Here is a 20,126-nt window from a genome sequence, read left to right as displayed (position 1 = left end):
AAAATGGCATTACTCTTTGGCATTTTATATTGCAGTCAATAGAATCTTAAAAATAAATCAAAGCAAGATTACAACTTGAGCTTTGACTTAATTTCAACATTCGAGCTTGTGGCATTTTCCTCCGACCAAATTTTATTGAGGGCCGATTTTCCAAGCTCTGTTTTTTTGTTGTGAAAAGTGGTCCACGACTGCTTGTTGATAGAAATGGAGTTCATTGTTAGCAAATTATCCTGGCTCTTGCTGACACCAAAGATTTTTAGCTTATAGATTATGTATTCCAGCACATAGAACTCCTTGGCGTTGTTGTAGTGAAAGGATATGGCAGAATTCGAGCAGCAATCGTTGGTGACCTACGGGAAATGAGGATAGTTTAGGATTCAAGAATAGTTGTGTAGAAAACTTGAATTCTTACGTTTGGAGTTGTATAATATAGCAATGGCTTGTACCACTGCGGGGGATCTGGATACCACTGAAGTGGAGAGAAGGGCACAAAACGCGCCAATCCGAGCTCGTCCTTGGAGTCATCGCCCACCACGCCCACCGCCGCCAGACATCTTCCGAGTTCCACGTCCTCGTAGCCGTAGGTCTTACTGCTGCAAATGCTGCCGTTGCCAAATCCGAACTTCATAAATCGGTGCAGGGCCATTTTGCTCAGAACGTAGCCCGCTCCTCCCGACATATATCCCTGAAATGAATTCAATCCATTACTTGGCTTACAGTGTCTAATGCAGCAATCATTTTATTACCTCTTTAATATGAGTTCGAAACTTCTGTCCAAAGTATACTGGGCTCTTAGGATTGTTTACATATAAAAAGTATCGTAAGTTCTCCATTATGACATAGCTAAAATAAATAAAAAAGGAACATTATGGTTAAGACTGCAGGAAAACGAAAGGCTTTTGCTGTATTTTTTGATATTAAACAAGAAAGGAAGCTAACTTCGTCCCATATACCATATTTGATGACGGGATTCATCAAATTCATCAAAAATCGAACAAAATACATAAAAAGTAGGGGAGGGTGGTCCCATACCGACCGGTCGTACCATACCGACCCCCCATGTTTCTCAGAGATGGCGATGCTAGCCGAATTGTCGGTAACTTCAGTGAAAAGCTGTTATAACACAGACATTTTGGAGATAGATAGCCCCTTTGACTTATTTTGTTTCACTGCAATTTTTCCGTTTGTTTTGTTTCAACGCCTGTGACATTTATTTTTGAGCTTTACTGAACTTGAGCTTAAATTTTTTTTTCTCCGCATAAAAATCGGAGAGTAAATTTTTCTGATCGTTGATAGTCCTAGCTTTCACTTACATAATTAGAATTACATCGCTCTTTGCGTCTTTAGTTAATTCCGAGGAGTTAATCAGAAAAGGTCGTGGTGGTCCGAAACCGACCGCTAGGTGATGGTCTGAAACCGACCCCCATTTATTGGCAGCTTAATATGTCATAGCGTATTTTTGAGGGAAAATATGAAAAAGTAAACAAGATTCAGTAAAGAAAAGTAACAGAAACATCAAAACACATCAGAAGAAAGCGAAGAGACAGTCATCAACGAGCGGCTTTCGAAAAACAACGCGAAAACTTACTATGAGAAAGAGGACAACTCAGACTTCATCAATTGACTACATTGCCCTTTATTTCATACATTAATTTGTATTTTCTGGAAAGAACCTTCAATATATTTCTTAATAAACGTCAAAATCATTAAATTCTATTTTATGTTATTAAATTTTTCTGTTAAGAAATAGGGGGTCGGTTTCGGACCACTACTTTTGAGTACGACCAAAAAGTAGAGTTTTATATTTGCCTGAATATCTAACGCTTCAAAGCACCTACGCACTTACTAATCATTTAGATGTATAGTAAACTGATCCCTCTACATAATAAATTTTTGAACTGAACTGAAAAATTGATTTTTCCCACCTTTATCGCCTTTGCCTTTTAGGGGGTCGGTATGGGACCACCCTCCCCTAAACAACATCAAAGCTATGATGATTTTTCTATTAATTTAACATATTTTCGACTATTGTTCGTATGGCAGCTATATGATATAGTTGTCCGATTTTAATTCAATTTAATCCAAAGTTCAATAGTAGTTAGAAAACGCCATCTGGAAGAAATCAAATCGATCTGATCAAAAACAACGGCATTCTCACAACACAACTTTTGGGTAAGTTTCAGCAGGATAGCTTTAAAACTGAGAGACTAGTTTACATAGAAATAGACAGACGGATAGATGAACAGACAGACAGAGGGGAAGACGTATTTCAATTCAGATCGTGATGCTGATCAAGAATAAATATACTTTATGGGGTCTGAGGTGTCTCCTTCACTGCGTTGCATACTTCCGACTGAAATTACATATATTACCCTTTATGTATCTTTAGCGGCTGAATTAGGAGTAGCGATTCGCAAGGAAAGCATTTATTCCCAAATTTAAGTTCTACTAAAACACTCCTCGATATATAGAATTTAGGCTTACACGATGTGTATGATTCTGATAGTTGGCTTGCTTTTCGTTAAGGGGAGGATAAGGTTTAAAAAAATTAATTTTTGCTTTTTTTTTTTTTTTTTTTCTAAAAGACCAATATATTGAGAACATTGTGTAAAAATGTTGAGTCAATTAGAGTCAAACTAACGAAGTTACAGCGTTTTAGACGACCGAATTTTGACGTATTTTGACGTATAAAAATACTTTAAATCGAATTTCCCGACAACGTTATTTTGAAAGTCTGTGGACATCAGAACTCAAAGTGTAATGCACCGATCCTTTTCAAATTTTTAAAACAAATTCTCCACATAAATACGCAGGTAATCAGGAAGAGTTTTTTTTAATTTTTAATTTTTTTCTATAAAAAAAAAAAATAAGTGAACATAGATTTTTAAAGTTAAAATCGCACTTTTGACTTTCAAGTACACGAAAACCTCTTCTTGATTACCTCGGGAAATTCATTATCTTTACTGCGTATATCACTTTTTTTTTAAAGATACTTCGTTAACGAGTTATGATGTTCACCGCAAAACAACTTTTTTTTTAGGCGCTTCGGCAGACTAACAGCCATAAGCTTATTTCTAAATATTTTTTAATAATTTTTTCTTCAAATGTTGAATAATAGAATGTAATTAAGCTTAATAAAATAAAATTACTCATTTCGCCGCAAAAAAAACATATATAGCCCTTTTTTGGCCTTTAATACCTTACCTTTTTGGCTTTTTCGCTGATTTCTTAGAAATAACTTTAAAACTGCTCAATAAATAATGTGCTTTTAAGTCCAGTGCTCAATTAATTGTTAATCAGTAAAGGCTTTTTCAAAAAACCGTGTTCGAATTGAATAAACCTATTTCCATTTAAAGTTCCTATAAAATTCCGATTAACAGATGGACCACGTAGATAGATCTTGATTTTTCGGCATCCAAACAATCGAGTTGCATTTCGAACAAAATCAGAGTTGAGCAATATTCGAGCATACAGACCGAGCACTCTGATAAGCGGACAGCCTTCGAGGATCGTCAACAGTTGGTGATTGGTAATTTCACTCGTAGTCAGGTTCAGAATTTCCAAGTTTCTTAGTTTAAGCAGGCCACTCAAGGGAATACTCTCGCACCCCAAGAAAAGTTCCCTTAGCGAGGAAATCTCGCAGAGATGCTCCAACTGTTCGGCGTACAAGACGTCTCCCAACAAAATGAGGCTTTCCAGCGGAGTTTCTGTTTTGTGGATCAGTCCCTCGATGAAACCCGCCCTCAGAAAGCCACAGTGACAAATTTGCAAGTGCTTCAGTTTGGGCAACTGACACACGATTTCATAGGGCACATTTTCTTTTATCATTTCTCTGCTGAAGGATAGACTCTCCAGATTACAACAGTTTTTACCAATTACCCTAAAGTGTTCCGCGGTGGGTGGTTCATTGAATTTTTCAATGTCTAGGTGGCGGAGCTGTTTCATTTTCAGGCAGGCCATAGCAAAACACTCAGGATTTATTCCTAGAAAACCCCGAATCACCAGTGATTCTAAATTCTCCAGCACATGCAGATCATCTCCACTGTAGTCATATGCCTCTAAGTTCAGTTTCCGGAGGCAGGGCAGGTCCACTAGGCTAAGAACAAAATTCCTGCACATCTCTGCCCTCGAGAATTGAAGACAGACGTGCAGGGATGTAAGACTCTTCAACTGTAAGAGATCATTCCATCTGGGTCGAGAAAAAGCCATTTTTAAGTGCTGCAATCGTGGACAAAAAGTCCGCAAACGCCACAAATTCCGATCTCCATCGTAATATGGTGACTCATAGCTGATCACATTCTCATTAACGATTTCCAGCAATTGAGAGAGCTCCTTTTCGCTTAAATCTGCTGTGACGCTTCTTGTGATTTGCTTGTATTTCAGACTTATAGTTTCGAAAAGTGATTTAAGATGCGGGCTTGATGCAGCCAGTCTCAGTTGGTCACCCAAGCTCAAATATGATAAAACGCCTTTCCAACAGTAGGTGTTCAGTAAAAAGATTTCGGGTGTTTTCGGAGCCAAAGATCCAGCTGGGTTTTTCTCCTCATTTCCCTGGGAGATTAGTTCTAAAACCGAAGAGTTTTCGACTGTAATTTTGCGACGTTTTATTCCCCAAACATCTTCACAATCTTCTGACTCAATTCTTCTTCTTTTTGATAAAGCTTTTTCCCCATCACTCGTTTGCTCCTTATCTCCACCACTTTCAGAAGCTTCGACGATTCTTCCGCTCATTTTCGATAATCACACGCCTCGGGATTCGCGAACGACTGACCAGATCGACCCATGGTACAATTCATGCTACAACAAGGTAGTCTCGTTGACAAAAAGCATCCGTTAATCATTCTCACAACAAGTGCGAGTGAGAGTAAGTAAGAGTTAGTAAGTGCGATTAAAACGAGGATAGAGCTTTTGTGCATGGGGCTTAGAAAAGTCCATATTCCAAAAATTAAGCTTGCCTGATTAAAAACAACGGCGGTATAATTTTTTTCCATTATTTATATATATTTTTTGATCTTTCCTAAATAAAATTTAATCGAAATTCAATAGTAGTTAAAAAACGTCATCTGGAAGAAATCAAGTCGATCTGATCAAAAACAACGGCATTCTCTCGTATGGGAGCTATCCGATATAATCGGAAAAAGCAAAACCCGAAGTTCGTACGCCTTTTCATTATCCCACAAAAAATTTACGAACTTTGCCTTCATTTCGACCAAAACAAAGAGAACGTCCCCTTAAAGAGAAACGGTCAGACGTATTTCAATTCAGATCGTGATGCTGATCAAGATATATGTACTTTATGGAGTCTAAGGTGACTGCTTCCCTGTGTTGCAAACTTCTGACTGAAATTTTAATACCCTTTTATCTTTAGCGGCTTAATTAAGATTAAGCAATTCGCAAGGAATGCAGTTGTTTTCAAATTTAAGTCCTATTAAAGCTTCCACGATGTTAGTGATCCTGTTAGTTGGCTTGCTTTTCGTTAATCAAAATGCCATTTGCCTAATTAAAAATTCCACTTTCGGGCATTTTGCAAATACAAAAAAGATTTTTGTGTGGGTCTATGCATTCAAATTAAAAGTCGTAATGATTGTGTCGTTTAATTGGCTTTTTATTGATTTCTTAGAAAGAGTTTTAAATCTCCTTCATAAGTACGGTGCTTTTAAGCCCAGTGCTCAATTAATTGTTAATCAAGAAAGGCTTTTTCAAAAAACCGTATTCGAATTGAATAAACCTATTTTCATTTAAAGTTTCTATTAAGTTTGAAGTCACAAATTGACCACATAGATAGATCTTGATTTTTCGGCATCCAAACAATCGAGTGGCATCTCGAACAAAATCTGAGTTGATCAACTTTTGAGCATACAGACCGAGCACTCTGATTAGCGGACAGCCTTCGAGGATCGTCAACAATTGGTGGTTGGTAATTTCACTCGTTCTCAGTTCCAGAATTTCCAAGTTTCTTAGTTTAAGCAGGTCACTCAATGGAACACTATCGCAGCGGATGGAAAGTTCCCTTAGCGAGGAAATCTCACAGAGATGCTCCACCTGTTCGGCATTCAAGTCGACTCCCCACAAAATGAGGCTTTCCAGCGGAGTGCCCGTTTTGTGGATCAGTCCCTCGATGAAACCCGCCCTCAGAAAGCCAGAGGGCCAAATTTGCAAGTGCTTCAATTTGGGCAACTGACACAGGATTTCATAGGGCACATTTTTTTCAGCCAACGGTCGGCCTAAGAGTAAACTCTCCAGATTGCCACAATTGTTCACTATTACCCTAAAGTTGTCCGCGGTGGGTGTTTCAATGAATTCCTCAATGTCTAGATGGCGGAGCTGTTTCATTTTCAGGCAGGCCATGACCAAACACTCAGGATTTATTCCTGTTGAATCGCGAAGCACGAGTGATTCTAAATTCTCCAGCACATGCAGACCATCTCCTCTATAGTTTCTTGTCTCCAAGTTCAGTTTCCGGAGGCAGGGCAGGTCCACTAGGCTAAGAATAAAATTCCTGCACACCTCTGCACTCGAGAATTGAAGATAGACGTGCAGGGATGTAAGACTCTTCAACTGTAACAGATCATTCCGTCTTGGCCGTTCAATAGTAATTTTCAAGTGTTGCAAACGTGGACAAAAGGTCCGCAAAAGCCGCAAAAGCGACAAATCCCGATCTCCATCGGTAGGAGGACCCAGCGGTGACTCAAAGCTGATCACATTCTCATTAACGATTTCCAGCAATTGAGAGAGCTCGTTTTCGCTTAATTCCGCTGTGATGCTTTCTGTAATTCGTTTGTATTTCAGACTTAAAGTTTCGAAGAGTGATTTAAGATGCGGACTTGATGCAGCAAGACTCAGTTGGTCACCCAAGCTCAAATGTGACAAAACTCTTTCCCAGCAGTAGGTGTTCAGTAAAAAGATTCCGGCTGTTTTCGGAGCCAAAGATCCAGCTGGGTTTTTCTCCTCATTTTCATGGGAGATTGGTTCTAAAACCGAAGAGTTTTCGACTGTAATTTCGCGACGCTTTGTTCCCGGAACACTTTCACAAGCTTCTGAATCATTTCTTCTCGTGCTGTCTGGAGAGGTTTTTCCCCATCACTCGTTTGTTCGTTCTCCACACCACTTTCAGAAGCTTCGCCAATTCTTCCGCTCATTTTTTATAACCACACGCCTCGGAATTCGCGAACGACTGACCAGATCGGTCAGATTTATCATTTGCCATTAATAAGTTAGAGCAAAAAACACAAAAAAGTATTCAACTCAACTTCTAGATACCTCTTGATTCAAATTGGAAAATATTAACTTTTGGTAGGAAACGAATGGATCAAACAAATTAAATGAACAAGTGTAAAATGATTATTTAATTGAACAATTATTTAAAGTAAAAATTCTTTGGTATAGCATACGTCTCTAATATGTATGTACCTCTTAATCAAATGTAACAAATGAGCTTTTCACGAGAAAAGCTTGTTAATTTTGCATCCAGCTTATAGCTTGAAATACATCTAATATATTCCAGTATAGTATAGTATATTCCAGCTTTAAATATGTTTGCGACATCAACGGTTCGTTTTGCAAATAAAACAAGAAAGGAAGCTAGCTTCGAAGCCGAAGCTTATATACCCTTGCAGTCATCAAGTTTGTCGAACAAAATACATAAAAACCAAACAACATCGAAGCTATGACGATTTTTCTATTAGTTTTCCATATATTTTCGGCTATTGTTCATATGGCAGCTATATGATATAGTTTTCCGATGGAAGAAATCAAGTCGATCTGATCAAAAACAACGGCATTCTCTCGTATGGGAGCTATTCGATATAGTCAGCCGATTCGGCCCGTTCCGACTTATGTATATACTGCGTGCAATCACAACACAACTGTTGGGAAAGTTTCAGCAAGATAGCTTAAAAACTGAGAGACTAGTTTAATGAGAAACGGACAGACGGACAGACGTACATATTTCAATTCAGATCGTGATGCTGATCAAGAAAATGTATACTGTATGGGGTCTGCGTTGCAAACAAATTATAATTCCCTTTTGCTCTGCAAGGGTATAAAAAGCTTTACAGAAAATGTAATTGTTTTACAATTATATTTAATGATCTCATGGGAAAAGGGGAGTTGATAAAGAATGTTTTTATGATATAATATGTTTATTAAATGGTTAGTTCCACTCACGTGTCATCGTCAGCCTTTAGAAACCAGTCGTAGTTCTGGAAGTGGTGCTTGTAGACGTACTGCAGCGATGCTCTGATCTTGGGCCACAGATTCGAGTAGCCCTCCCTGACTTTCAAGGCCACGGCTCCCAGTTGCTTGTCCGCCTTGGTGCTCATGAAGATCAGCTTGTTGCAGCGCGTTCCCCAGGTTCTCTGGATGTGGATGGCGCGACTTTGGTGGGTCTTCGGGCTGGTTAGCACTATGCAAAGGATAGTGTCTGATTGAAGAGATTGGTGACGTTCCGGACATCGAGGCCCAGCATGACTTCTACATACATCTATACACAGATTTTATATTTAGCAGCGAGGCATTGGAGCAGCTGGCCACCAGGAACTGCCTGCAGGATGAAATCTTCCTCAGGGAGTGCCTCAAAAGGATGAAAAGGGTTGCCAGCGAAGGACTTCAGCCATTTGAAGTATCGGAAATGGTAATTCCCTTCACTTTGCGACTTAACTTCTGGCTTTGGCCCTGCGCATTCCAAGCTGTCTATAAAAACCAGGTGAGATCCTAAGGGAAAGTGTAAGATATATTTAATTAATATTCTTTTAGAGCTGGAAAAGCTGTTTCGGTGGAGCAATCCTGTATCCATATTGCCGTGACGTGCAAATGCATGTGCTGGAGTTCCTACTCTATCACCTCCGACCCTTTGGCCATGTGAATCCCCTGCCAGAACTCAGATCTCCCACTCTTCCCACGACAATAACCCACCGACCATTAAACGATCGCCTGGCCAGGCTTATGTTCCGATCGGTGAGGATAATCTGCATGGTGTTGACCTGGCCCAAAAACTACATGAGTGGCGTGAGGGCAATCAGCCAAACCTGGGGAACCCACTGCAATCGAGTGGTGTTCTACGGCAGCTCCTCCGAAACCACTCCATCTGGAGTGGAGATTGTGGGCCTGAACATCAGCGACTCTCGCAGCAATCTTTGGGGCAAGACCAAGGCCGCTTTTGGCCATGCCTACAGGAATTATGGCCACGAGGCGGAGTGGTTCTTCAAGGCGGATGACGATACCTACGCTGTGATGGAGAATATGCGGCAGTTGCTTCATTCCCATTCCCCTGAAACTCCGATTTACTTTGGCTCGGCATTCAAGTTGGCTTCCCGGGTTTACATGTCCGGTGGAGCTGGCTATGTGCTCAGCAAAAGGGCAGTGGAGCTGTTGGTCAGAGGAGCAGCTAAGAAGTGCCAACCAGGCGATCGAGGAACCGAAGACTTCGAGATGGGCAAGTGCCTACGCATACTGAAGGTCAAAGCCGGCGACTCCCGAGATCTTTACGGTCGACATCGCTTTTTTTCGCTTTCCCTGGAACACTTTCTAATACCAAGTCGTGACGGAGAGGACTTTTGGCTGGGCAAATATCTCTTCCACTCGGCTGGAACGGTATTAACTTTGGTTGCTGTTGAGTAATTAAAAAATATGAAATCTACTTTACTTTCAGGGAATCGAATGCTGCTCCACATATTCGATTTCAATGCACAACGTCTCGCCCTACGAAATGCACTTTCTGGAAACCTTTTTGTATAAATCCCGACCCTTCGGAGTAATCGCTAATCATCCTCCCTTAAAGGTTTCAAGAAAAAAGAGATTATGGAGAGAGCAGTATGGTTTATAGATAGATTTTAACAATTATGTTTTATAATATACATGATTTAATTGATAACGTTTCTAAGAAAAATGGCATTACTCTTTGGCATTTTATATTGCAGTCAATAGAACCTTAATAATTAATTAAAGCAAGATTACGTCTTGAACTTCGGCTTAGTTTCCACATTTGAGCTTATGGCATTTTTCTCCGACCAAATTTCATTGAGGGCCGTTTTTCCAAGCTCTGTTTTTTTGTTGTGAAAAGTGGTCCAAGAAATGGGTGTCATTGCTGGCAATTTATCCTGGCTTTTGCTGATACCAAAGATTTTTAGTTTATAGATTATGTATTCCAGCACATAGAACTCCTTGGCGTTGTTGTAGTGAAAGGATATGGCAGAATTCGAGCAGCAATCGTTGGTGACCTACGGGAAATGGAGATAGTTTATGATTCTGTAGAAAACTTGAATTCTTACGTTTGGAGTTGTATAATATAGCAGTGGCTTGTACCACTGCGGAGGATCTGGATACCACTGAAGTGGAGAGAAGGGCACAAAACGCGCCAATCCAAGTTCGTCCCTGGAATCTCCGCCCACCACGCCCACCGCCGCCAGACATCTTCCGAGTTCCACGTCCTCGTAGCCGTAGGTCTTACTGCTGCAAACGCTGCCGTTGCCAAATCCGAACTTCATAAATCGGTGCAGGGCCATTTTGCTCAGAACCCTGAAATTAATTCCATTCCATCCATTACTTGGTTTACAGTGTCTATAACCAAAAGTGCAGTACACTTTTTGGCATTTAACTTTAATGCTTCAGGCAGCAATCATTTTTATGTAAATAAAAATGAAGATTGATTTGCGATCAAGCATCAACAGCAAAAAATAAAAAATATTACCTCTTTAACATGAGTTCGAAACTTCTGTCCAAAATAAACTGGGGTCTTTGGATTGTTTACATATAAAAAGGATCGCAAGTTCTCTATTATGAGATTAAGATTGTTGGAAAACGAAAGGTTTTTGCTGTATTTTTTGATATTAAACAAGAAAGGAAGCTAGCTTCGGCTTATATACCCTAGCAGTCATCAAATTTTTCGAACAAAATACATAAAAACTAAACAACATCAAAACTATGACGAGTTTTCTATTAATTTTCCATATTTTCGATTATTGTTCATATGGCAAATCTGGCATCCAAAGTCAATAGTAGTTAGAAAACGCTATCTGGAAGAAATCAAGTCGATCTGATCAAAGATTAAGATTAAGCGATTCGCAAAGAATTTTCAAATTTAAGTCCTATTAAAACACTTCTCGATATATAGAATTTAAGTTTACACGATGGTAAGGATTCTGTTAGTTGGCTGGCTTTTTGGTAATCAAAATGTCATTTGCCTAATTAAAAATTCCAGTTTCGGGCATTTTGCAAAAAAAAAAAAGATTTTTGTGTGGGTCTAGGCGTTCAAATTGAGAGTCGTAATGGTGTTGTAGTTTAATAATGGGGATTTATTTGGCTTTTTGCTGATTTCTTAGAAATAAATTCAAAACTGTTATTGAGCAGTAATGTGCTTTTAAGTCCAGTGCTCAATGATTCGTTAATCAAGAAAGGCTTTTCCAAAAAATCGTATTCGAATTGAATAAACCTATTTCCTTTAAAAATTCTATTAAAGTTTCGAAAAACTGATGGATCAAATAGATAGATCTTGAGTTTTCGGGATCCAAACAATCGAGTGGCATCTCGAACAAAATCTGAGTTGATCAGTATTCGAGCATCCAGACCGACCACTCTGATTAGCGGACAGCCTTCGAGGATCGTCAACAGTTGGTGGTTGGTAATTTCGCTCGTTGTCAGGTTCAGAATTTCCAAGTTCCTTAGTTTAAGCAGGCCACTCAAGGGAATACTCTCGCACCCCAAGAAAAGTTCCCTTAGCGAGGAAATCTCGCAGATATGCTCCACCTGTTCGGCACGCAAGACGTCTCCCTTCAAAATGAGGCTTTCCAGCGGAGTGTCTGTTTTGTGAATCAGTCCCTCGATGAAACCTGCCCTCAGAAAGCCAAGAGGCCAAATTTGCAAGTACTTCAGTTTGGGCAACTGGCACACGATTTCATAGGGCACATTTCTATCCATCACTGTGTTTAAGAGTAAACTCTCCAGATTTCGACAGTTTCTCACAATTACCCTTAAGTTGTCCCCGGTGAGATTTTCAATGCATTTTCCCATGTCTAGGTGGCGGAGTTGTTTCATTTTCAGGCAGGCCGTGCCCAAACACTCGGCATTTATTCCTGGATAAGCACCAATCGCCAGTGATTCTAATTTCTCCAGCACATGCAGACCATCTCCACTATAGTTTTCTGCCTCTAAGTTCAGTTTCCGGAGGCAGGGCAGTTCCACTAGGCTAAGAACAAAATTCATGCACATCTCTGCCCTCGAGAATTGAAGTTGGACGTGCAGGGATGTAAGACTCTTCAACTGTAACAGATCATTCCATCTCGGCCGTACGATAATCATTTTCAAGTGCTGCAATCGTGTACAAAAGGTCCGCAAAAGCCATAAGCTCCGCTCTCCATAGATTTCAGGTGACTCATAGGTGAACACATCGAAATGAGGTGACTTATAGTTGATCAAATCGAAATGATGTGACTCAAAGCTATTCACATTCTCATTAACGATTTCCAGCAATTGAGAGAGCTCCTTTAGGCTTAAATCTGCTGTGACGCTTCTTGTGATTTGCTTGTATTTCAGACTTATAGTTTCGAAAAGTGATTTAAGATGCGGACTTGATGCAGCCAGTCTCAGTTGGTCACGCACGCTCAAATATGACAAAACGCCTTCCCAACAGTAGGTGTTCAGTAAAAAGATTTCGGGTATTTTCGGAGCCAAAGATGCAGCTGGGTTTTTCTCTTCATTTCCCTGGGAAATTGGTACTGAAGCCAAAGAATTTTCGACTGCGACTTGGCGAAGCTTTGTTCCCGGAACACAAGCATCTGAATCACTTTTTCTTGTTGTGCCAGCACATCGATTATCTTCCGATCTGCCTGGTAGAGGTTTTTCCCCATCACTGGATTGTTCCTTCTCCCCACCACTTTTAGAAGCTTCCACAATTCTTCCGCTCATTTTTAAGATAACCGCACGCCTCGGGACTCTCGAACGACTGACCAGATCGGTCAGATTTATCATATAGCATACGTCTCTAATATGTACCTCTTAATCAAATGTAACAAATGAGCTTTTCACGAGAAAAGCTTGTTAATTTTCCATCCAGCTTATAGCTTGAAATACATCTAATATATTCCAGTATAGTATAGTATATTCCAGCTTTAAATGTGTTTGCGACATCAACGGTTCGTTTTGCAAATAAAACAAGGAAGGAAGCTAGCTTCGAAGCCGAAGCTTATATACCCTTGCAGTCATCAAATTTGCCGAACAAAATACATAAAAACTAAACAACATCGAAGCTATGACGATTTTTCTATTAGTTTTCCATATATTTTCGGCTATTGTTCATATGGCAGCTATATGATATAGTTTTCCGATGGAAGAAATCAAGTCGATCTGATCAAAAACAACGGCATTCTCTCGTATGGAAGCTATTCGATATAGTCAGCCGATTCGGCCCGTTCCGACTTATGTATATACTTCGTGCAATCACAACACAACGTTTGGGAAAGTTTCAGCAAGATAGCTTAAAAACTGAGAGACTAGTTTAATGAGAAACGGACAGACGGACAGACGAATTTCAATTCAGATCGTGATGCTGATCAAGAAAATGTATACTTTGTGGGGTCTGCGTTGCAAACAAATTATAATTCCCTTTTGCTCTGCAAGGGTATGAAAAGCTTTACAGAAAATGTAATTGTTTTACAATTATATTTAATGATCTCATGGGAAAAGGGGAGTTGATAAACAATGTTTTTATGATATAATATGTTTATTAAATGGTTAGTTCCACTCACGTGTCATCGTCAGCCTTTAGAAACCAGTCGTAGTTCTGGAAGTGGTGCTTGTAGACGTACTGCAGCGATGCTCTGATCTTGGGCCACAGATTCGAGTAGCCCTCCCTGACTTTCAAGGCCACGGCTCCCAGTTGCTTGTCCGCCTTGGTGCTCATGAAGATCAGCTTGTTGCAGCGCGCTCCCCAGGTTCTCTGGATGTGGATGGCGCGACTTTGGTGGGTCTTCGGGCTGGTTAGCACCATGCAAAGGACACGTGTCTCATTGAAGAGATTGGTGACGTTCCGGACATCGAGGCCCAGCATGACTTCTACATATATCTATACACAGATTTTATATTTAGCAGCGGGGCATTGGAGCAGCTGGCCACCAGGAACTGCCTGCAGGATGAAATCTTCCTCAGGGAGTGCCTCAAAAGGATGAAAAGGGTTGCCAGCGAAGGACTTCAGCCCTTCAAGGTATCGAAAATAGTGATTCCCTTCACTTTGCGACTTAACTTCTGGCTTTGGCCCTGCGCATTCCAAGCTGTCTACAAAAACCAGGTGAGATCCTATGGGCAAGTGTTAGATATATTTAATTAATATTCTTTTAGAGCTGGGAAAGCTGTTTCGGTGGAGCAATCCTGTATCCATATTGCCGTGACGTGCAAATGCATGTGCTGGAGTTCCTACTCTATCACCTCCGACCCTGTGAATCCCCTGCCAGAACTCATATCTCCCACTCTTCCCACGACAATAACCCACCGACCATTAAACAATCGCCTGGCCAGGCTTATGTTCCGATCGGTGAGGATAATCTGCTTGGTGTAGACCTGGCCCAAAAAGTACATGAGTGGTGTGAGGGCAATTAGCCAAACGTGGGGAACCCACTGCAATCGAGTGGTGTTCTACGGCAGCTCCTCGCTAACCACTCCATCTGGAGTGGAGATTGTGGGCCTGAACATCAGCGACTCTCGAAGCAATCTTTGGGGAAGACCAAGGCCGCTTTTGGCCATGCCTACAGGAATTACGGCCACGAGGCGGAATGGCGGATGACGATACCTACGCGGTGATGGAGAATATGCGGCAGTTGCTTCATCCCCACTCCTCTAAGACTCCGATTTACTTTGGCTCGGCATTCAAGTTGGCTTCCCGGGTTTACATGTCCGGTGGAGCTGGCTATGTGCTCAGCAAAAGGGCAGTGGAGCTGTTGGTCAGAGGAGCAGCTAAGAAGTGCCAACCAGGCGATCGAGGAACCGAAGACTTCGAGATGGGCAAGTACCTACGCATACTGAAGGTCAAAGCCGGCGACTCCCGAGATCTTTACGGTCGACATCGCTTTTTTTCGCTTTCCCTGGAACACTTTTTAATACCAAGTCGCGACGGAGATGACTTTTGGCTGGGCAAATATCTCTTCCACTCGGCTGGAACGGTAATAAATTTGGTTGCTTTGAGTACATATGTTAAAAATATTAACTCTGGCTTACTTTCAGGGAATGCAATGCTGCTCCACCTATTTGATTTCACTGCATAACGTATCGCCCTACGAAATGCACTTTCTGGAAACTATTTTGTATAAATCCCGACCCTTCGGAATAATCGCTGATCATCCTCCCTTAAAAGTTTCAAGAAAAAAAAGATTACTGAGAGAGCAGTATGGTTTATAGATCGATTTTAACAATTGTGTTTTATAAATTATAATATACCTACATGATTTAAATGATAACGTTTCTAAGAAAAATGGCATTACTCTTTGGCATTTTATATTGCAGTCAATAGAATCTTAAAAATAAATCAAAGCAGGATTACATCTTGAGCTTTGACTTAATTTCCACATTTGAGCTTGTGGCATTTTCCTCCGACCAAATTTTATTGAGGGCAGTTTTTCCAAGCTCTGTTTTTTTTTTGTGAAAAGTGGTCCATAATTGCTTGCTGGAAGAAATGTAGTTCATTGCTGACAAATTATCCTGGCTCTTGCTGACACCAAAGATTTTTAGCTTATAGATTATGTATTCCAGCACGTAGAACTTGAGCAGCAATCGTTGGTGACCTACGGAAAGTAGAGATAGTTTATGATTCAAGAATAGTTGTGTAGAAAACTTGAATTCTTACGTTTGGAGTTGTATAATATAGCAGTGGCTTGTACCACTGCGGAGGATCTGGATACCACTGAAGTGGAGAGAAGGAAATATTACCTCCTTAACATGAGTTCGAAACTTCTGTCCAAAATAAACTGGGGTCTTTGGATTGTTTACATATAAAAATGATCGTAAGTTCTCCATTATGTCATAGCTAAAACATATAAAAAATGAACATAATGGTTAAGACTTTTGGAAAACGAAAGGTTTTTGCTGTATTTTTTGATATTAAACAAGAAAGGAAGCTAGCTTCGGCTTATATACCCTTGCAGTCAAATTTGTCGAACAAAATACATAAAAACATAAAAAAAATACAGAATTTTCCTTATATTATGGAAGCTAAATGATATACAAATTTAATTCCTGATTCAAGAGTCGTTAGGAAACTCTATATTCCAAAAATCATGCTTGTCTGATGAAAAACAACGATGTTATAATGTTATTTCCGTTATTTCTATATATATTTTGAAAATCATGCTCGCGGTTCGTTTTGAAACAAAAATATGCTTTATGACATGAAAAAATGGTTGTGTGCATTTCATATGATCGTGAATTTATTTTAAAATTTAAATCGATTTGTTTACTGAAGTGTAACCACCCATCTTTTGGAGTTGTGAATTTATGTAAATAAAGCGTTTGCTGAGATGCCGAAATGAAATCGAATTGGCGAAAAATTCTTAATATACGTAACCTTTAATTATTACGGTCCCTGAAAATTATTATTTAAACGAAATATTTGTTCGCGGGCAAAGTATGACCTTAGCTACAACGAAGGTGTGACCAATTATTGTCTTTCTTCGGAATGTTGGTATTATCAAATATATGACGCACGGTCACATCAGTATAAAATTTTGTGCAAAACATTTCTGTTTGTGTTTTAAAGAAGTAAGTAATAAAATGAGTGGTACATCTCAGTCAAGTAAATACCGCAGGGCTAATAATCGTGCAGGATTATTGCAGGCAGCTGGCAGGCATCAGGACACAAAAATGAATACTACCCATTTAATTCAGCAAGACCCTTTAAGTGAAAATATAGGTTTTCCGGAATTTGTTAGTTATCCAGGATCCCAAGATTCAAAGAACGAAATTCGTGCAGGATTTAGGCATCCGGACACAAAAATGAATACAACCCATTTAATGCAGCAGGACACTTGTAGTGAAAATTTAGGGACTCCAGAATTTGTTAGCTATCCTTCAGAAACTCAAGAGATTCGCGCTGGATTTCTAAAGCTCGAGCAGAAAATTAATAATTTGGAAAGTAAGTATTTTATTTAAATTTATTTTTCAATTTTCAAGAAAAATCAAATGTTTTTTTTTAGAATTGGTAAAAGATTCAACATCAAAGATTCTGGCCCAAATGTCAATATTAACGGGAAATATGAACGTGCGCAAGCGGACATTTCCGATTTCTACATTTGCAGAACTCGGACAATTGGACTCCGATGCCGAAACTAATCCAGAAGAATTTGTAAGTACTTATGTACTTTTTTCAATAATAATAATAAGTTTCAATAGCCCAGCGGGAAAATACGTCTGCAAAATATGTTATTTTCATGAGGTTTCTTCATACAAGCGAAAGGGACAAAACCTTATTCAATCCTTACGTTTATTCCGTCTCTGGTTTCAAAATACACGGGGGTGAAACCCAAACGTGAGGGGGAAGGAGGTTTCTATGTAGATCGCTGGCTGCTGAATGCAGGCCAAAATCCACTGGTTTTTGGCCTTCCGGCTTAGCAGAATAAGTCATTACTTCGTTGTAACTTAAGGTCATTTTTTAAAAACCCACCCCATTTAGCGGTCGGAAATTTTCTATTCCCACACTGCTACCTGCTAAAAGGAGCAGGATTTCCAGTTAACTAAAAACCAACTTCCCACTTTCCCGCTGGGTTACTATGTAATTACATTTTTTTAAATTCATGCAGCTAATTTGTGTATAAACTGATTTGTTTAAAAAATATTTTGTTTTCAAAATAATTTTATTTGTATTTTAGTATAAAAGGTTTATTTTTTGCAGATACGCTTGTTAAAAACCATGATCGGAGATGAAAGCATAACAATTGGTCTAAGACGACTTCTTTCAGACGACCTGTTATTTAAAATGAATTATTCAGGAAAGATGGGACAGGTCGGCCTAATGCATTATAGTAATTTCACCAACCTACTGTATGGTAATTATACAGATTTTTCTAAATTCTCTGTTTTAAATATATTTGACCCATTACTTCTTATAAATTTATTATTTGTTTTAATATTTAATATATTAATATGTTATGGTTTTTATTTTCAGAGGCACTCAAAAACGACGATTACAGTCTTCGCCAATATAAAGATGATCTGCGTTCAGCGTTCAATAAGGCAAAAAATAAAGTATACAAATATAATCATGAACAAAAAAAAAGGAAAAGAAATTCTGAGGACTAAATTTTTAATAGTCGTAAAATTTAGTTTTCCCTTTTTTTATATGTACTTTACTTTAAATCATTGGTTAAGGTTCATTCCTTGGACTGTAAATAGATTAAAAAATGCATATTACAAATTAAAAAGTATTGTTTTTTTGGATTGGGGATGGGGTAGGGGAAAATCAGCTATTGCAATTAAATGGAAAATTGGAGTTCAATGGAAAAGCAAATATTGCAAGGGAATGAAAAATCAGATCCTGCAAAACGGTGGAAAAATCACAACTGTGGTGGTGTGGAAATGCAGATATTGCAAGGAGTGGAAAATCTTAACTGAGTACATGTGGAAATTCTGTTAAGCGGGAAGGCCAAAAAGCTCATGAAAATAACATATTTTCTAGAGGTATTTTCCAGCTGGGATTTCACTTAAGACAAACTTCGAAAAAAATACAAACACGCTCTATTCAATTAGTTCAACTTTAATTAAAATGTATTTGCGTATTATTTAATAAAAGTATCAAATGTAAACCTTAACTTTAAAGAGGTTACCTTTTAATTAAAATATAACTAGTTTTTGATATTCCAGTCGAACGAGTTTATTGCACGAGTCATGATGAGGAGTAGGAGGTCCTGGTGACCTTCAGGATGTAAAGATGCTCGCCAGGAATGCGTCGCTCCATAAACCTAACCGCCTGGAAATTAAGGTCCTCTAAGTATTTGATAATCTCGTCGGGCTTGTTCTCCCGCAGGAGGAGTATGTAGAGAACGCCCCGGGGAGAAAGAATGTCATCCAGTTGCTTCAGCAAAATGTCCGTAACGCGTCGCCCATCCTGTCCACCGGCCCAGGAGAAGACCAGATTGGGATCCGTCGAGGATTCGACGTGGGAATCGAACTGTTGTGTTTGCAGCTCCTCATCGCTGGTGACCACATAGGGGGGATTGAAGAGCAGCACGTCTACGGATTGCGGACGCAGTGCATCCGCTAGATTGCAGCGAATGCTGTCCAAGCGCGCTCCATTCCGGACGGCCGTTCTTCTTGTGGCATTGCAGGCTTTGGGATTGATATCCGTGGCCAGACATAGGGAAAAGCTAGCCAGTTTCTTGGCCAAAGCCGTGATAATCACCCCGGAGCCCGAACCTATTTCCACGCAAAGATGCGGTTGCAGTTCTGCGAGGTAGTCCAGATCCTTCTCCAATGCATCCAACAGCAGAAAGGAATCCTCCGCTGGTTCGTAGACCTGCTCGAAGTCCTCCAGGCTCAAGTGGTCGGTGTAGGGCGTCTCCATAGTGGACAGAATCTACGATATGTTGGTGCTAAGGGCCGAATCGAGGAGCGCCTGTCTCCGGCGCTGCTCCTTTTCAATGAGCTTGTGCAGACCAGTGAGCCGTTCCTGACTGGTGCCCAGGACGTTGCTAATCACCGTCACCTTGTGCTTCACGTTCAGCAGCTCCTTCACCTTGTCCGCGAACTCGGGAATCTGACTTTGGGCCCTTTCGATGTCTCTCAGCTGGGCGGAAAGCGCCTCCAGTTGGCCACGCAGCTCCGCTTGCAACTGGATGGTGGAGGCCACACGCTCGTCCAACCTTTCGATGGTCGGCTTGAAGAGGTTGGTGATGCCCTCGGCGAGTATGTCGCGCGTCGGATTTGTGCAGAAGTTCTCGGTGTTCTCCTCCAAGGATGTGACGGTGCTATCCGAATCCATTGTATAAATCTGATCAGAACTCGATATAGAGATGGGATAAACTCTGCTGATGGAACCGATACCTGGAATACTAAGTAGGCTTTTGGAATTGCACACTTTTAAGTAATAAAATTATTCCGAGTAATTTCGCGTATTAAATATATATATAAAATATATATAATATATATAAACAATT

General features: G+C 40.0%; 7 protein-coding genes and 1 pseudogene across 8 annotated transcripts; 3 read left to right on the top strand and 5 right to left on the bottom strand.

Moving 5' to 3' along the window:
* Nucleotides 1-37: 37 nt before the first annotated feature.
* LOC108092361 (glycoprotein-N-acetylgalactosamine 3-beta-galactosyltransferase 1-like) lies at nucleotides 38-3,840 on the bottom strand. The gene is made up of 4 exons (XM_017191897.2): nucleotides 3,205-3,840; nucleotides 747-843; nucleotides 413-685; nucleotides 38-350 (listed from the first exon to the last, which is right to left on the bottom strand). Exons 2-4 carry the CDS (start codon nucleotides 831-833, stop codon nucleotides 69-71), a joined length of 642 nt encoding a protein of 213 aa, XP_017047386.1. The 5' UTR covers nucleotides 834-843; nucleotides 3,205-3,840; the 3' UTR covers nucleotides 38-68.
* Nucleotides 3,841-7,978: 4,138 nt separating this feature from the next.
* On the top strand, nucleotides 7,979-9,972 carry LOC108092358 (glycoprotein-N-acetylgalactosamine 3-beta-galactosyltransferase 1-like). 2 transcript variants are annotated; one of them, XM_017191895.2, is made up of 4 exons: nucleotides 7,979-8,381; nucleotides 8,509-8,704; nucleotides 8,755-9,591; nucleotides 9,650-9,972. In XM_017191895.2, the coding sequence occupies exons 1-4, from the start codon at nucleotides 8,320-8,322 to the stop codon at nucleotides 9,821-9,823; spliced, it is 1,269 nt and encodes a 422-aa protein (XP_017047384.1). In that variant the 5' UTR covers nucleotides 7,979-8,319; the 3' UTR covers nucleotides 9,824-9,972. The 2 variants fall into 2 exon arrangements, with proteins under 2 accessions (XP_017047384.1, XP_017047382.1); XM_017191893.2 differs by having other exon boundaries at nucleotides 8,506-8,704.
* LOC108092362 (glycoprotein-N-acetylgalactosamine 3-beta-galactosyltransferase 1-like) lies at nucleotides 9,797-10,872 on the bottom strand. Its single transcript, XM_017191898.2, has 3 exons — nucleotides 10,688-10,872; nucleotides 10,269-10,515; nucleotides 9,797-10,217 (listed from the first exon to the last, which is right to left on the bottom strand). Exons 1-3 carry the CDS (start codon nucleotides 10,696-10,698, stop codon nucleotides 9,951-9,953), a joined length of 525 nt encoding a protein of 174 aa, XP_017047387.2. The 5' UTR covers nucleotides 10,699-10,872; the 3' UTR covers nucleotides 9,797-9,950.
* A 136-nt stretch (nucleotides 10,873-11,008) lies between these two features.
* On the bottom strand, nucleotides 11,009-13,894 carry LOC108092294. Its single transcript, XM_043207938.1, has 3 exons — nucleotides 13,740-13,894; nucleotides 11,510-12,529; nucleotides 11,009-11,012 (listed from the first exon to the last, which is right to left on the bottom strand). The coding sequence occupies exons 1-3, from the start codon at nucleotides 13,892-13,894 to the stop codon at nucleotides 11,009-11,011; spliced, it is 1,179 nt and encodes a 392-aa protein (XP_043063873.1).
* On the top strand, nucleotides 13,595-15,449 carry LOC108092295 (annotated as a pseudogene).
* A 1,254-nt stretch (nucleotides 15,450-16,703) lies between these two features.
* Nucleotides 16,704-18,389, top strand: LOC108092312. The gene is made up of 5 exons (XM_017191847.1): nucleotides 16,704-16,737; nucleotides 16,813-17,110; nucleotides 17,172-17,320; nucleotides 17,867-18,020; nucleotides 18,140-18,389. The coding sequence occupies exons 2-5, from the start codon at nucleotides 16,840-16,842 to the stop codon at nucleotides 18,271-18,273; spliced, it is 708 nt and encodes a 235-aa protein (XP_017047336.1). The 5' UTR covers nucleotides 16,704-16,737; nucleotides 16,813-16,839; the 3' UTR covers nucleotides 18,274-18,389.
* A 322-nt stretch (nucleotides 18,390-18,711) lies between these two features.
* LOC108092466 (methyltransferase N6AMT1) lies at nucleotides 18,712-19,534 on the bottom strand. The gene has a single exon (XM_017192055.2). It carries the CDS (start codon nucleotides 19,532-19,534, stop codon nucleotides 18,857-18,859), a length of 678 nt encoding a protein of 225 aa, XP_017047544.1. The 3' UTR covers nucleotides 18,712-18,856.
* Nucleotides 19,535-19,546: 12 nt separating this feature from the next.
* Nucleotides 19,547-19,997, bottom strand: LOC108092467 (SNAPIN protein homolog). Its single transcript, XM_017192056.2, has one exon. It carries the CDS (start codon nucleotides 19,949-19,951, stop codon nucleotides 19,547-19,549), a length of 405 nt encoding a protein of 134 aa, XP_017047545.1. The 5' UTR covers nucleotides 19,952-19,997.
* Between the last annotated feature and the right edge of the window lie 129 nt (nucleotides 19,998-20,126).

Source organism: Drosophila ficusphila, unplaced genomic scaffold (assembly GCF_018152265.1).
Source record: "Drosophila ficusphila isolate 14025-0441.05 unplaced genomic scaffold, ASM1815226v1 contig_412, whole genome shotgun sequence".
Taxonomy (NCBI): Eukaryota; Metazoa; Arthropoda; class Insecta; order Diptera; family Drosophilidae; genus Drosophila; species Drosophila ficusphila.
This window is presented reverse-complemented; position numbering and strand designations above follow the sequence as displayed.

Bases quoted from the DNA above. Each gene is read 5' to 3' on its own strand.
- LOC108092312 (XM_017191847.1), top strand. From the start codon at position 16,840: ATGAATACTACCCATTTAATTCAGCAAGACCCTTTAAGTGAAAATATA. The intron at 17,321-17,866 runs GTAAGTACTTAT...TATTTTTTGCAG, and splicing joins AAACTAATCCAGAAGAATTT to ATACGCTTGTTAAAAACCAT. The intron at 18,021-18,139 runs GTAATTATACAG...TTTTATTTTCAG, and splicing joins TTTCACCAACCTACTGTATG to AGGCACTCAAAAACGACGAT.
- LOC108092467 (XM_017192056.2), bottom strand. From the start codon at position 19,951: ATGGATTCGGATAGCACCGTCACATCCTTGGAGGAGAACACCGAGAAC.
- LOC108092362 (XM_017191898.2), bottom strand. The intron at 10,218-10,268 runs GTAAGAATTCAA...CATTTCCCGTAG, and splicing joins TATATTATACAACTCCAAAC to GTCACCAACGATTGCTGCTC.
- LOC108092358 (XM_017191893.2), top strand. From the start codon at position 8,320: ATGAAGATCAGCTTGTTGCAGCGCGTTCCCCAGGTTCTCTGGATGTGG. The intron at 8,705-8,754 runs GTGAGATCCTAA...ATATTCTTTTAG, and splicing joins AAGCTGTCTATAAAAACCAG to AGCTGGAAAAGCTGTTTCGG. The intron at 9,592-9,649 runs GTATTAACTTTG...CTTTACTTTCAG, and splicing joins TCTTCCACTCGGCTGGAACG to GGAATCGAATGCTGCTCCAC.
- LOC108092466 (XM_017192055.2), bottom strand. From the start codon at position 19,534: ATGGAGACGCCCTACACCGACCACTTGAGCCTGGAGGACTTCGAGCAG.
- LOC108092361 (XM_017191897.2), bottom strand. From the start codon at position 833: ATGGAGAACTTACGATACTTTTTATATGTAAACAATCCTAAGAGCCCA. The intron at 686-746 runs GTAATAAAATGA...AATTCATTTCAG, and splicing joins TTCGAACTCATATTAAAGAG to GGATATATGTCGGGAGGAGC. The intron at 351-412 runs GTAAGAATTCAA...CATTTCCCGTAG, and splicing joins TATATTATACAACTCCAAAC to GTCACCAACGATTGCTGCTC.
- LOC108092294 (XM_043207938.1), bottom strand. From the start codon at position 13,894: ATGAGCACCAAGGCGGACAAGCAACTGGGAGCCGTGGCCTTGAAAGTC. The intron at 12,530-13,739 runs GTGAGTGGAACT...CGAAACTATAAG, and splicing joins CTAAAGGCTGACGATGACAC to TCTGAAATACAAGCAAATCA.